The 12,325-nt window shown below is 42.0% G+C and overlaps 1 protein-coding gene and 1 pseudogene across 6 annotated transcripts in view; both read left to right on the forward strand.

Annotated features, from left to right (window-relative positions):
* The window catches only part of TULP3 (TUB like protein 3), a 62,737-nt gene that overhangs the window by 45,449 nt on the left and 4,963 nt on the right, over positions 1 to 12,325 (forward strand). For all 6 annotated transcript variants that reach the window (XR_011540260.1, XR_011540261.1, XM_070620499.1 and 3 more), the window contains exons 3-8: positions 2,193 to 2,352; positions 3,054 to 3,230; positions 8,345 to 8,478; positions 8,871 to 9,068; positions 11,278 to 11,390; positions 11,690 to 11,804. Coding sequence is in view for 4 of the 6 variants with exons in the window: in XM_070620499.1 (XP_070476600.1) it covers positions 2,193 to 2,352; positions 3,054 to 3,230; positions 8,345 to 8,478; positions 8,871 to 9,068; positions 11,278 to 11,390; positions 11,690 to 11,804 (897 nt within the window). In the remaining 2 variants the exon portion in view is untranslated. The remainder of the gene's footprint in view (positions 1 to 2,192; positions 2,353 to 3,053; positions 3,231 to 8,344; positions 8,479 to 8,870; positions 9,069 to 11,277; positions 11,391 to 11,689; positions 11,805 to 12,325) is intronic.
* On the forward strand, positions 9,638 to 11,301 carry LOC103561217 (small ribosomal subunit protein uS5 pseudogene; annotated as a pseudogene).

Below are 12,325 nucleotides of genomic sequence, written 5' to 3' on the forward strand. Positions count from 1 at the left end.
GATGCCTTGGGAGGGTCACCGTGGCCGAGTCCAGTGTGTCCTTGACGAGTCTAGGAACTTGTTTGTCAGCGAACCTAGATGTAACCAGGTCCTTCGGCACAAACTCAGACTAGTCAAACTCACAACAGTCAGTTAGGAAACCAGACACCAGTTTATTCATTTACAGCGAGAGCTCTAACTCCTCAGTGTGCATTCATCTCTGTTCATGACTCTGTTCCTGGGAATACGATACCTAAGAAGTCAAATGGAAGATTAGGAGGCTCGTTGGTAGCAAGGAATGAGAGGAAACAGAATTACCGAGCCCTCAGGGCTGCTTCCTCAAGGCCGTGAGAGGCCTTCTGTGGCTTCCTGTCCTCCAGTAGAGTGCACTCTCCTGGCAAACAGACTACCCTTGTCTGCCAGTTCAGCTTCTCTTTCTTGGACGGGCTGGATAAACTGTCAAATTCTAGCTCTTTGACCTGCCTTTTCTAGACTGCAGGCAGAATAACACTGCGCTATAGAACATTTTTTCTTCACATGTTAGTAAAATGGCCTAGCTCTAGCTTGTGTTTTGTTTCACAGTTATGAGACGCGTACAGCTGTGGCCACGGTGATAAGATGGGGCAGTTTCTCATGTCTTTCTCCTTCATATTTGTCATCTCTTTAGGCAGGTCACTTCTTATCCATCCAAGTCTTATACAAGACTTCGTAGCTGCTAGGAGAGCCTTATCAGCAAGTTCTGTGGGGAGGACCTCGTTGTGACCTCCTCTGTATTTTGTGTTCCTGGTGCATTAAGGTCCATCTATTCATATTAACTTATGAACCTCAAAATAATCTCAAAAACCCCAATCATTCCTTCCCAACCTGCTCTAAGCTCTTTATTCCTTCTTGATGGCATAGTCCATTTTGGCATATTATCTTAGCTCCTCAGTCTTTTTTCTTATATACAAAGTTGGATAAAAAAGAATAGTTCTATTTCTTCCGTGTCTTCAGAATTTATCTACAAGGTTTCAGGCCAGCTCAGGAAAACACACTTCCTTTCCTACTGACAGTCTCACCCCCCTGAGGGAACTCTCCTTCCTAGTGGCACTTTTTAAAAGCAATATCGGTGAAAAAAAGTGAATAGGTGGCTTTTTGCCTAAGAAACTATAAAGTAGGTTATAATGTCTTTGCTTTTAAATCATGACTTAATTTCTTAGCTTGAGGCTTGGCACTTTCCTATTCTGTGGTATCCCAGGGCCATCAGGACTTCTGTGTATCACAAGCTCTTCTTGCCAAAGCCTAGTAGTCTATGTGCTAGTGGTGCCTTCCTGTCCGTGTTGTTGCGTTGTCTCTTGGATCCCTCACACTTTCCCTGGCTTCTCTTGCCGCCATGCTCTTCATCCTGCTCTTTATCCAGAGAGTTGACTGCTTTCTATTTGGGGTATTCCAACTGCCATTTTTTTTCCTTCTTACCCTTGGCCCTAATTTGTTTGATTTCTAAATATGTAAAAATGAGCAAGAAAGCAAAATTTATTGCTCTTTAGCTGATTAAAACATGAAAATAATTTCGGGTTTAGAGAATAAGTTTTATTTTTTCCTCCAATTACAAAAGTTAGAAAATAGAAAAACTAGATAAAGGAAAATAATTATTCATCTTCTATCACCCAAAGAAATCACCATCACTGTGTTCCTTCCTCTTTTCCCCTATGCATATGTGTTTATATATTTTAAACTTGTGGTCATGCTTTGATAATAATATAATTGCTATATGTATATTTTTTTTCTGAGGAAAATTGGCTCTGAGCTAACATCTGTGCCAGTCTTCCTCTACTTTATATGTGGGTCGCCACCACAGCATGGCTTACAAGTGGTGGAGGTCCACACCCAGGATCCAAACCTGCGAACCCAGGCTGCTGAAGCTGAGCGTGCCAAACTTAACCACTACACCCTGGGGCCAGTCCCTGCTATATATATTTTAAGTAGACTTGGATCACGGCCTCAGCTTGGCCAGAAATGAATTCGTATCATTTTAAATAGATCTTTATAAGTGTTTAGTAAATATTTATTAAATGAAATGAATGAATCCTTACCCCTCTCTTTGCCTCAATCTTCCCATTTCTTAAGTGGGAAAAATTAATTTACAAGTAGTTTTGTGATTGAAAAACTAAATGTTCAAAGTAGTGAGGTTTTGTCATAAGTCTCCTGGCTATCATATCACAATTTTTTCCTAGAGAGCACTCCTGGAGAAGAAGCAGAGAAAAAAGCGCCTTGAGCCACTCATGGTACAGCCAAATCCAGAAGCCAGGCTCCGTCGGTCAAAGCCAAGAGGTAGTGAGGAGCAAACTCCTTTAGTGGAACCGCGTACCCCACATAATGATGTCATCCTGCATGGTGTGTATCTAGGCAGCATCTCTTCCTGCTGGGGTACGGTTTTCACAAACCTAGGAGAAGGCAGGAGGATTCTCAGACAGACCAAAGGGCAACATTAGCATCATTACTGGGTGGCTTCGTACATCATTATAGTCACGTGCTGGGTCTTTGAGTTGGAATAAAAGGAATGACCTAATCAGTGGAAGACACTTTAAAGTTCATATCCATCCCAGAATTGTTGTTGTCAGTGCCAAATGAATTAATCCAAAATGGCCTATTTGAGGAGCTTATAGTCTTGATTGTTACATCATGGCAGAGTTAACCATGAAGCCAGGAGAAGGTAGAGAGCATCCATTCTTCCAATAGAGAGGACTCAGGATCACCTGAGATGGTGAGGGGAAGAAGAGGATTAGGAGCCTGTGAATCAAGCCCCCTGAGCTGTTGGCTTGGACAGGATCTGCCCTTTGGAGGACCTACTTTGTATTCATGGTCTCATTCTTAAGTTTCTCAAGCGCAAATCAAGTACATTCAGAGTAACAGTGAGAGCTGTTAATAAAATGAACACCAGTCCTGAATTACTCTGTTAACAAAGGTCCTTGTGGATGTTAAGGAGGGGGGAGAAGTAAAATGGTTTGGTGGTTCTTAATTCTGACACATACACCAAAACCACCCAGCTAAATAGTGGATAATACTTTCCTCTTGTCTCTTCTTTTGGCCCCTAGGCATTGATGGCCCAGCTGCCTTCCTGAAGCCAGATGCTCAAGATTTGGAAACCAGACTTCATGTTCTCTCAGTGGGTTCTGCGGCTTTGGAGGAGGATGCCGAAGGAAGTGTCGACGGGGAGAGCACTTTGGATACTGCTTCCAAACCGGGTCTTCAGGAGATCCTCCAAAAACATGGTGAGGCTTGGCAATGATGGCAAAGTCATTTATAAGCTTTTACTTTACTTTCTTCCATTGTTGGTTAACAATCTAGATGATTCAGAATTGATTGTAATGTGGCTTAGGGCTTTACAGAGGTGATATTAGGCTTCTTTGACATCTGAGAATTGGTCATTGTCAACAATAATAGTGTTTATCCGATTGCCTGAGAAAAGGTATTTAAATCAAATGTAAAATGTGAGCAGCATTAGCCACGATATATAGCTATTTCTTTCTTTTTGAGATTTTTAGTTCCCACCCTCTTCCTTTGTCAAAGTTGCCCCTCAACAGGCCTACTCTGCCTCATTGCACAGTTCATACTGATCTAGTGATAAGGGGAAAGATAAACAGCCCGGTGAATGGAAACACAAATTGGGTCAAAACATGCTTCAGCTAATACTTTTTCCACAAAGAGCCTACTTTCTGCCAGTTGGAGTTATCTTTTCCATAAATGTTCCTGTACATTTCAGAGGTCCCTTGTAGTCTTCTTTCCTTCTTAGAAAAATAATTTTATAAGAGAAGAAATTAAGCATCCCCTTTTCAGATTAGAAGACTGAAGCCCAATACTGAATAAATATTTATGTGTGGTGCCTATTTAATAATAGCTAGGCATTGCTAGATCCTGGGATATATGGATCAAGAGATTCTAGCTCAGAATGGTAGAGGGGCTGGCCCTGTGGCCGAGTGGTTAAGTTTGCATGCTCCACTTCGGCGGCCCAGGGTTTCACTGGTTTGAATCTGGGTGCAGACATGGCACTGCTCATCAAGTCATGCTGAGGCAGCGTCCCACATGCCACAACCAGAAGCCACAACTAAAAGATACACAACTATGTACTGGGGGGGCTTTGGGGAGAAAAGGGAAAAATAAAATCAACATTCATACATTCATTCATTTAGGAAATACGTATTGAGTATATACTATATATCAGGCATTGTTCTAGCACTTAGGGTAAAGCAGTATAAACAAGGTGCATGCCCGCTGGGACATTTATTCTGAGTGAGGCTTCATGCGCTTAAATAGCCAAGAGAACACCGAGAGGGATGCCTGAAACAGAGTTGGAGGTTTGGAAAGCTTCCCAGAGAGAGTGACGTCTGAGCTGGATCCTGATGCAGCAAGGGGAGCTGGCCAGTCCAGATGCCTGGAGCTCAGAGTATGGGGCAGTATGGTGGGAAGGGGAATGTAGAGAGAGGAACCTGGAGAGGTAAGTTGGCCCTCATTATTTAGGACATTATAGGCTATATTAGGAATTTGGACTTTCTCTGAAGAATAATAGGAACCTATGAGGAATTTTAAGCTGAGGAATAATATAGCATCAGATTTGGGCTGTAGAAAAACCACTCTGCACCATAAAGAATGAATTGGAGGGGGGCAAGTCTGGAAGCAGGAACATTTAATTAGGAGATGGTTTGGCTGGTGGCCTGACCTAGAGTTATAATGTGGCGTATAACGCACTGGTGTCATCTATGGAAACAACTGGAGACTGACGTTTTGAATGTCTTTTGTATGTCAGGCACTTGACATACGTTATCTCAATTAATTTAATATTTGTAACAGTGCTCTGAGGGGTTTATACATATTAGTCTCTCCACTTTACATAAAAGAAAATTGATTCTCAGAGATGCTAAGTAATTTGTCCTGGATCACACTGCTACTTAGGTGGCAAACTTGGCCAGAAGAAATAATGTGAGCAAAGGCATCAGGTGTAAAAACATGATATATTTGTGCACCTGGGACAGACGACTAGTGTGCAGGGTGTGGCAAAGGCAGTGTAGTGAAATGGATTGGAGCATAGCTCTGGAGCAAGCTTGCTTGGTTTTGAATTTCAACTCTTCCACATCTGGCTGGGAAAGGGGTAAACCAGCTTAACTTTTCTCGGCCTCAGTTTCTCTGTAGTATGAATGTGATTATGGTACTTCTCTATTACTTTACTACCACTGTTACTACAACAAAAGAAAGTGAAAGATGTGGAGGAGTCAAGCAAAGAGAACTTTCAGTTAAACCAAAAGCTAAATTACTTACCCCAAGTCATCTAGCTGAATAGTGGCAGACCTAGATTCTGATTCTCAGTCTAGTTCTTTATCCCTGACTGTAAATACCATGTTGTCCCCTTGTGTGACTGCTGTGTTCTTTCTCAGAATTGGCCTTTCAGTGCCAGATGGATTAATGCCTTTTCACGTCTCAACAAGTTGCGTCTTGACCATAAAACCTGTTAAGTGCTCTCTTGATTAAGATCTAAGAAGTGTCAGTTTGGCAGATTCTGTCCCTTACGTGGATCCAATTTCGTTGTCTTACAAGTTTTGGAGAAATCTTTATCTCCGTTTTAAGATATACATTCACATAAACAGTTCTTGGTATAAAAATGGCATTTGAAAACATAGTATTAAGTGAAGGTACCCATATCATAGTGAGATCCCAAGAGTCTTATGCCTTTTTGCTACCAAAAACAAAGGTTAACATTTGAGAAAACAAAGAAAAAATGTCCTTCACAAACCACAGAATTTATTTTATAATAGCTGTATTGAGATATAATTCACATACCATACAGTTCACTCATTTAAAGTGAATAAATCATTGGTTTTTAGTGTATTCACAGAGGTCTGCAACCATCACCACAATCAATTTTAGAACATTTTCATGACCTGCAAAAGAAACCTCCTGCCCGTTACTAATCACTTCCCATTTCCCTCCAGCTCCTCTAGCCCTAGGGCACTGCCAGTCTACTTGCTTTCCGTCTCTGTGGATTTGGCTATTCAGGATATTTCATGTAAATAGAATCATATACTAGCAGGTCTATTATGACTGGCTTCTCTCACCTATCATAATGTTTTCAAGGTGCATCCATGTTGTAGCACGTATGGGTACTTCGTTCCTTTTTATGAAATAACATTCCATTGTATGGATATACCACATTTTGTTTTATCTCTTCACCAGTGATGGACATTTGGGTTGTTTCCACTTCTGGCTATTATGAATAATGTTGCTCTGAACATTCATGCATAAGTCTTTGTGTGGACATATGTTTTCACTTGAGATTAATTTTTTAACTGGCCTGTGTCTTATCCTTGGGTGTCCTTGAGAAAAGCTAATACCAATTTATGTGGGAATGTGTAAAAAGTAGACGATAGTCGTCCCTCCTCTGAGATGGTTGGCTCTGGGCAGGAAATGAACGCCACGCTGCTTGTTGTTAGTCTACTTGTCAATCCATGAGTTGGGGGCTATTTCAACTATTATGTGAGGGGTAACTTCACCTTAGAGAGTAAAGAAAAAAGGGAATTTAGTTTCAGTTTAGCTCTGCCTTTTTCTCTTGGGCGGATGGTTCTCCCTGAGCCTCACACTCACATGTACATTTGAGCACCATACTTGTTTTATAACACACATCACAGTTTATTTTATACCTGTGTTCCTCTCCACATATGTTCCATAGACACAGGAAACAAAACAAAAAATAAGATTACCAGTATCTCCTCCTCAAACTCATATAAATGTGAGGATAAAATGAAAAAATAGTTTTTAATTTTCTCTAAAAGGTGCTTCATAAATCCCAGGTAGTAGTATTTCAGACATTCCCAACTCAAAATAATTAACTGGACTAGAGATGAACAAAATGCAGGAAACCAAAAAAGTAACTGATATAGAAAGCAATGGATCATTGAATTTTGTTTTTATTGTAGTAGAATGTACATTATATAAAATTTACCATTTTAGGGGCTGGCCTGGTGGGGCAGCGGTTAAGTTCGCACATTCTGCTTCAGCAGCCTGGGATTCACCGGTTCGGGTCCCGGGTGTGGACATGGCACCACTTGGCAAGCCATGCTGTGGTAGGCATCCCACGTATAAAGTAGAGGAAGATGGGCACGGATGTTAGCTCAGGGCCAGTCTTCCTCAGCAAAAAGAGGAGGACTGGCAGCAGATGGTAGCTTAGGACTAATCTTCCTCAAAAAAAAAAAATTTACCATTTTAGCCATTTTTAAGTGGGTAGTTCACTGGCACTAAGTACATTCACATTGTTGTACAACCATCACCACTGTCCATCTCCAGAACTTTTTCATCTTCCCAAAATAAAACTCCTTACCCATTGAACAGTAACTCCATTTTCCTCTCCCACCAGCCCCTGGCAACCACCGTTCTCCTTTCTGTCTCTATGAATTTGACTGTTGCAGGTACCTCACATAAGTGGAATCCTACAGTGTGTGTCCTTTTTTGTGTCTGGCTTGTTTCACTTAGCAAGATGTCTTCAAGATTAATCCGGGTTGTGGCAGGTTTCCTTCCTTTTTAAGGCTGAGTAATATTCCATTGGATGTTTATACCACACTTTGTTTATATATTCATCAGTTGATGGATATTTGGATTGTTTTCACCTTTTGGATATTGTGAATAATGATGCTGTGAACATTGGTGTACAAGTATCTGTTTGAGTCTCTATTTTCACTTCTCTTTGGGTATGTATCCAGAAGTGGAATTGTTGGATCATATGGTAATTCTATATTTCATTTTTCTAGGAACCACTCTACTGTTTTCCATAGTGGTTGCACAATTTTACATTGCCACCAGCAGTTCACGATGGTTCCACTCTCTCCACATTCTGGCCAACACTTATTTTTTTTTTTTTTTTTTTACAATAGCCATCCCAGTGCTTGTGAAGTGGTATCTCATTGTGGTTTTGATTTGCATTTCCCTAATGACTAGTGATGTGAGCATCTTTCCATGTATTTATTGGTCATTTATGTATCTTCTTTGGAGAAATGTCTGCTCAAGTCCTTTACCCATTTTTGAATTGGGTTGTTGTTGAGTTGTTCTTTGTATATTCTGGATATTACTCATTTATCATAAATATGATTTGCAAATGTTTTTTTCCCATGGACGTAATGTTTTGAAGAACTAAATTAGGGTGGCAACAGTGGGAAGGGAAAACAAAAGATGGATCTGAGTGAGAATATGAAGAAAGAATTGTCAAAATTTGGATAAAATAGCCATGTTTAAGGTCAGAATAGCTTGTAATGTTTTAACAAGAAAATTAAAATTATCTTCGGTTCAAAGTTTTCTTTTTTAAGCCAGTGTTGGCAGGTGTTGACACTTCTTGCTTTTCCACTAGGTATCTCAGGTAGTTTGAACTTTGATGAGGAGGAGTCTGATGGGGAGGAAGAAGAGGGAAGAAAATTAAGATCTCATTCACCATATTCAGAGGCAGAGAGACCCAGTTCTGCATCCAGCCAGAAGTCGACCACAGTACGTAGTTCTGAAACGTCTTCCTTTGGAGCTAATTTAACTGTTTCCCACACATGTCTTCAGTATTTAAATACCGCTACCACTGCTGAGGAATCAGGGTCCTTTAAAGATTTAAGCTCAAATTTAGACTTAAAAGTTCATGAGTTCTCTAATTTCTTGTGTCTCAAGCCAGCTCTTGTACTTAGCTTCTTTTCCCATTTTCATACTTAGCTCCTTTGTATTCCCAGTATTCATATACTTATTTAACTTCTCAGAGTTTCCCCTTATTTTGTCAGATGACTGAAGACATAGGGGTAAATCAGTAAGTTATTTTGTCCATTCAGTATTTCTCGAAGAGAATGTGAGGTTTTCTGACGCAACCACCTATTGCTCACGTACAGCTATGCTTTCAGGATACAGGAGCTTCTGGTACTGCAGCCCAACAAGTTGATAACCAGCTGGGAGAAGTGGAGAATCTAGAGGACTTTGCTTACAGTCCTGCCCCCCGAGGTATCACAGTCAAGTGTCGGATAACCAGGGACAAAAAAGGAATGGATCGGGGTCTCTTCCCCACTTACTATATGCACTTGGAAAAGGATGAAAACAGGAAGGTATGAGAATTGATTCTTAAGATAAATCTCAAGATAGAGGGAGGAATGTCGTGGGACTAGATTGTTAGCGGGCCTTTTGAGAGGGGAATAGCACTGGTATTAGACCGGTCAGCTGGAAGTGGATGGTATTTATCAGTTCCCAGGAGCTGTGTTCTCGCTGTCTTCAAAGATCTCGTAGTGTAATAGGCAAAATCTACCCCCAACCCAAAGAGAAAGATTTGTATACAGAATGTAAGAAAATGGAAGAGAATATTTGAATGTAATTATTTTCACCTGCAAATATTTTTGGGGGTGTAGGGAGTGTTACCGTGTGCTCTCTGGTTTTTATTTTTATTAAGGTGGAACGTGACATTGTGAAAGAAAGAGAGCAAGGGAATTTGTTTATTTAGGGAGTAGAAGGAATTGGAAATACAGAAGAACATGTAAGTGAAATGACTTGTTTCTTGCCCTAGAAATTCTAATTTACTTTATCCATAAATCTGAGGCAGTTTAGTACTTGCTAATGGAGAGTGTATTTTGTATTAATACCCGGTCTAAGTGGGTGATTTTAAGAGCCTAGCAATGACATGATGATGGTAGATGTAATTATATAACCAGTATTTATTGTTTACAGTGGATCAGGCGTGTCCCTATAACATCCTCATAAGATGGGATTTCTCATCCCTGCTTTATGGATGAGGTCATGGGACTTAGGGAATGATGTACTTGCCTCAGAACACACTAATAAATGCTGAGCCAGATTCCAGCCCATGTCTGTCCGATTCCACAGCCCCCTCCTTAGCTACTGCTGCTGTCCTGCCTCCCTGTTGTCCAGGCTACTAGGGTGTAGGAAGGGCGTGAATGTAACAGTATTCATATTACGGAAGTCACAGGGCTGTAAAACAACAAAATATAAAAAGGAGGATTAGGAAGCAGCTGCAGTAAAGAATGGGAAGGGTGGGTATTCAGGATCCTGTTTCTCGTAAAGGTGGAAAGACTCTCATTCATGGAACTGCATGAACCTTTTTAAAAAAAGTCACTGGAGGTTTTAGGGATCAAGTTGTAAATAGTTATATGGAGAATCAAACTGGTGAACTTAGAAAAGTTGTACAGTAAGGAAACCCTGATGGTGAATTCTGAGAAGCATTATGAGGTTTAGAAAAAGGGATAAAGACTCCCAAACTGGTCTTCTCTGAGAAAACACCAAATGGTAGATGACACTGTTGCTGGGGGGAGGGGCGAGGGCCAGGGCAGAGGCCCTGGGAGCCCTGGAATGGGAGGCCTCCTGCCATCTGCTGAAGCTTTGTCAGAGGCTTCCCAGGAGGGGGTCTAGGGAGCCAGAGCAGGCAAGGCCAAGGCCAAGGAGTGGATGCCCCTCACCAAGTTGGGTCACCTGGTCAAGGACATGAAGAGCAAGTCCCTGGAGGAGATCTGTCTCTTCTGCCTGCCAATCAAGGAATCTGAGATCAGTGACTTTTTTCTGGAGGTGTCCCTCAAGGACGAAGTTTTGAAGATTATGCCCATGCAAAAGCAAGACCCATCCGTGCTGACCAACAGAACAGGATCAGGGCATTTGTCGCCATTGGGGAATACAAGGGACGTGTCAGTATGGGGGTTAAGTGCTCCAAGGCGGTAGCCACTGCCATTTGTGGGGCCGTTCTTCTGGCTAAGCTCTCTCTAGTCCCAGTGCAGTGAGGCTGCTGGGGAAACAAGATCAGCAAGCTCCACACCATCCCTTGCAAGGCGACTGGCTGATGTGGTTCTGTGCAGGCGCACCTCAGCCCCGCCCCCGGGGCACTGGTGTTGTCGCAGCCCTGTGCCCAAGAAGCTACTGCTGCTGACTCGCATTGACACCTGTTACACCTCGGCCAGGGCTGCACTGCTACCTGGGCAGCTTTGCCAAGGCCACTTTTGATGCCATTTCTAAGACCTACGGCTTTCTCACCCCCAACCCCTGGAAAGAGACCGTGTTCACCAAGTCCCTGATCAGGAATTCACTGGCCATTTTGTAAAGACCCACCTAGAGTTTCCGTGCAGAAGACCCAGGCTCCAGCTGTGGCCAGCACACAGTTTTTATACAAGAAAAATTAAGGTGAATTTTAAAAAAGACTCAAAGATTGACTGCTTGTACATGATAGGCACTTGCTAAACATTTGCTAAGTGAATACGTGGAACAAACTGTGGTGGTTCTCTTCACCGCAGTTTTGACTGACATTTTTCCTTTGTCCAGATATTTCTTCTTGCAGGTAGAAAACGGAAAAAGAGCAAAACATCCAACTACCTTATCTCGACTGACCCAACAGATTTGTCTCGTGAAGGGGAAAGTTATATTGGCAAACTCAGGTGAGAGCAGCCTCTGTCACTGTCCTGTGCTTTCTGATACTTTGATTCGTGTAGTTTCGAAACAACCCCTGTCTTTTTTCCAATGAGCATGTATTGATGTTGTAATAAAAAAAACGTTAAAAGAAAATCTAAGTTCCTTCCTTGTTTTAATGAGAGATCTTTGTACGAATGATGATGAACATTGAGACGTTTGGAGAACAGGCACATAGGCTTCCATTCTGGTGCATACCTCTCCTAGACTGTGTTTGTGTAAGAGAAAAAATATAGGTCATTATGGTGACTTTTTCTCTTGACTGTAGATCCAACCTCATGGGGACCAAGTTTACAGTTTATGACCATGGTGTCAGCCCAACCAAGGCCCAAGGTCTGGTAGAAAAGGCCTACACCCGGCAGGAGCTGGCAGCCGTCTGTTACGTAAGTGCCGCCCTCGGAGTGTGCTCTTTGCCTTAATCTCCTGCATGTCCTGCTGGTACTTCAGACTTAACGTAGCCAACACGGAACTGGTAATTTTCCCTCTCAAGGTGGTTTCTGGTTTTATGATCCCCTTTTCCGTTGCTGGTATCGTTTTCTTTGTATATTCAAGTTTTAATTATTTATGAATTGCCAAGTTCAGTGACTTTTTTTTTTTTTTTTTTTTTTTTTAAGATTTTATTTTTTCCTTTTTCTCCCCAAAGCCCCCCGGTACATAGTTGTGTATTCTTCGTTGTGGGTTCCTCTAGTTGTGGCATGTGGGACGCTGCCTCAGCGTGGTCTGACGAGCAGTGCCATGTCCGCGCCCAGGATTCGAACCGACGAAACACTGGGCCGCCTGCAGCGGAGCGCGCAAACTTAACCACTCAGCCACGGGGCCAGCCCCAAGTTCAGTGACTTTTTACTGTTTTAACATGTCTTGCCTTCTCTTCTCTTCTCTTTTCCTAATGCCATTGTATTAACTC

Source organism: Equus przewalskii, chromosome 5, assembly GCF_037783145.1.
Source record: "Equus przewalskii isolate Varuska chromosome 5, EquPr2, whole genome shotgun sequence".
NCBI classification, from domain to species: domain Eukaryota; kingdom Metazoa; phylum Chordata; class Mammalia; order Perissodactyla; family Equidae; genus Equus; species Equus przewalskii.